This window comes from Penaeus monodon, chromosome 22, assembly GCF_015228065.2.
Source record: "Penaeus monodon isolate SGIC_2016 chromosome 22, NSTDA_Pmon_1, whole genome shotgun sequence".
Lineage (NCBI taxonomy): Eukaryota > Metazoa > Arthropoda > Malacostraca > Decapoda > Penaeidae > Penaeus > Penaeus monodon.
Window position 1 is genome coordinate 39,888,203 of NC_051407.1, and position 574 is coordinate 39,888,776.

Here is a 574-nt window from a genome sequence, read left to right on the forward strand (position 1 = left end):
CATATTTTCGACTATAAAAAATTGTTCTATGAGTCCAAAGTATCATAAACGATGTATACTTAACCACCTTGTTACTTGTTATCTATCCAGTTAATTATCTGCTTATCTATCCCTTATTTATCCATCTTTATTCAGGAGAAAATAAAGGCGAAACCACTCACGTAGACCCACGTCGCTCCTTCGCTATCGAGGTAGCCATGGATGAGCACCTTGGTCTTCCTGGAGGCCTTCAGCGTGGTGTTGAGGATGTCCGCGATCCTGGCCGCGCGCACCATGGTCCCCAGCTGGTCCTCGCGGCTCCACACGTGATACGTCAGGTCCAGGTCCTCGCGGGAAATGGGCGTGGGATTGGTGGGCCGGAGAGGGTGGTAGAAGTCGGTGTTCGTCGCGAAACATCCGATTTCCCCGAAGCAATATTGCATCTGCAGCAGGAAGCTGCTCGCGCCCACGCCCATCGTCCCGACGACAAGGAGCAGTCGCATCCTGACGGTCGCCTCCATCTCGCGCCTGGAAAATACACCGCGCATTAATACTTGCATGAGTATGTGTTGAATGCACGGATGAATGCACGCGT

The 574-nt window shown here is 51.7% G+C and overlaps 1 protein-coding gene across 1 annotated transcript in view; it reads right to left on the reverse strand.

Annotated features, from left to right (window-relative positions):
- LOC119587434 (pancreatic triacylglycerol lipase-like) overlaps nt 1-574 on the reverse strand; it is a 63,913-nt gene that overhangs the window by 9,063 nt on the left and 54,276 nt on the right. The window contains exon 2 of the mRNA XM_037936165.1: nt 162-507. Coding sequence (XP_037792093.1) covers nt 162-500 — 339 coding nt within the window. The 5' untranslated portion in view covers nt 501-507. The remainder of the gene's footprint in view (nt 1-161; nt 508-574) is intronic.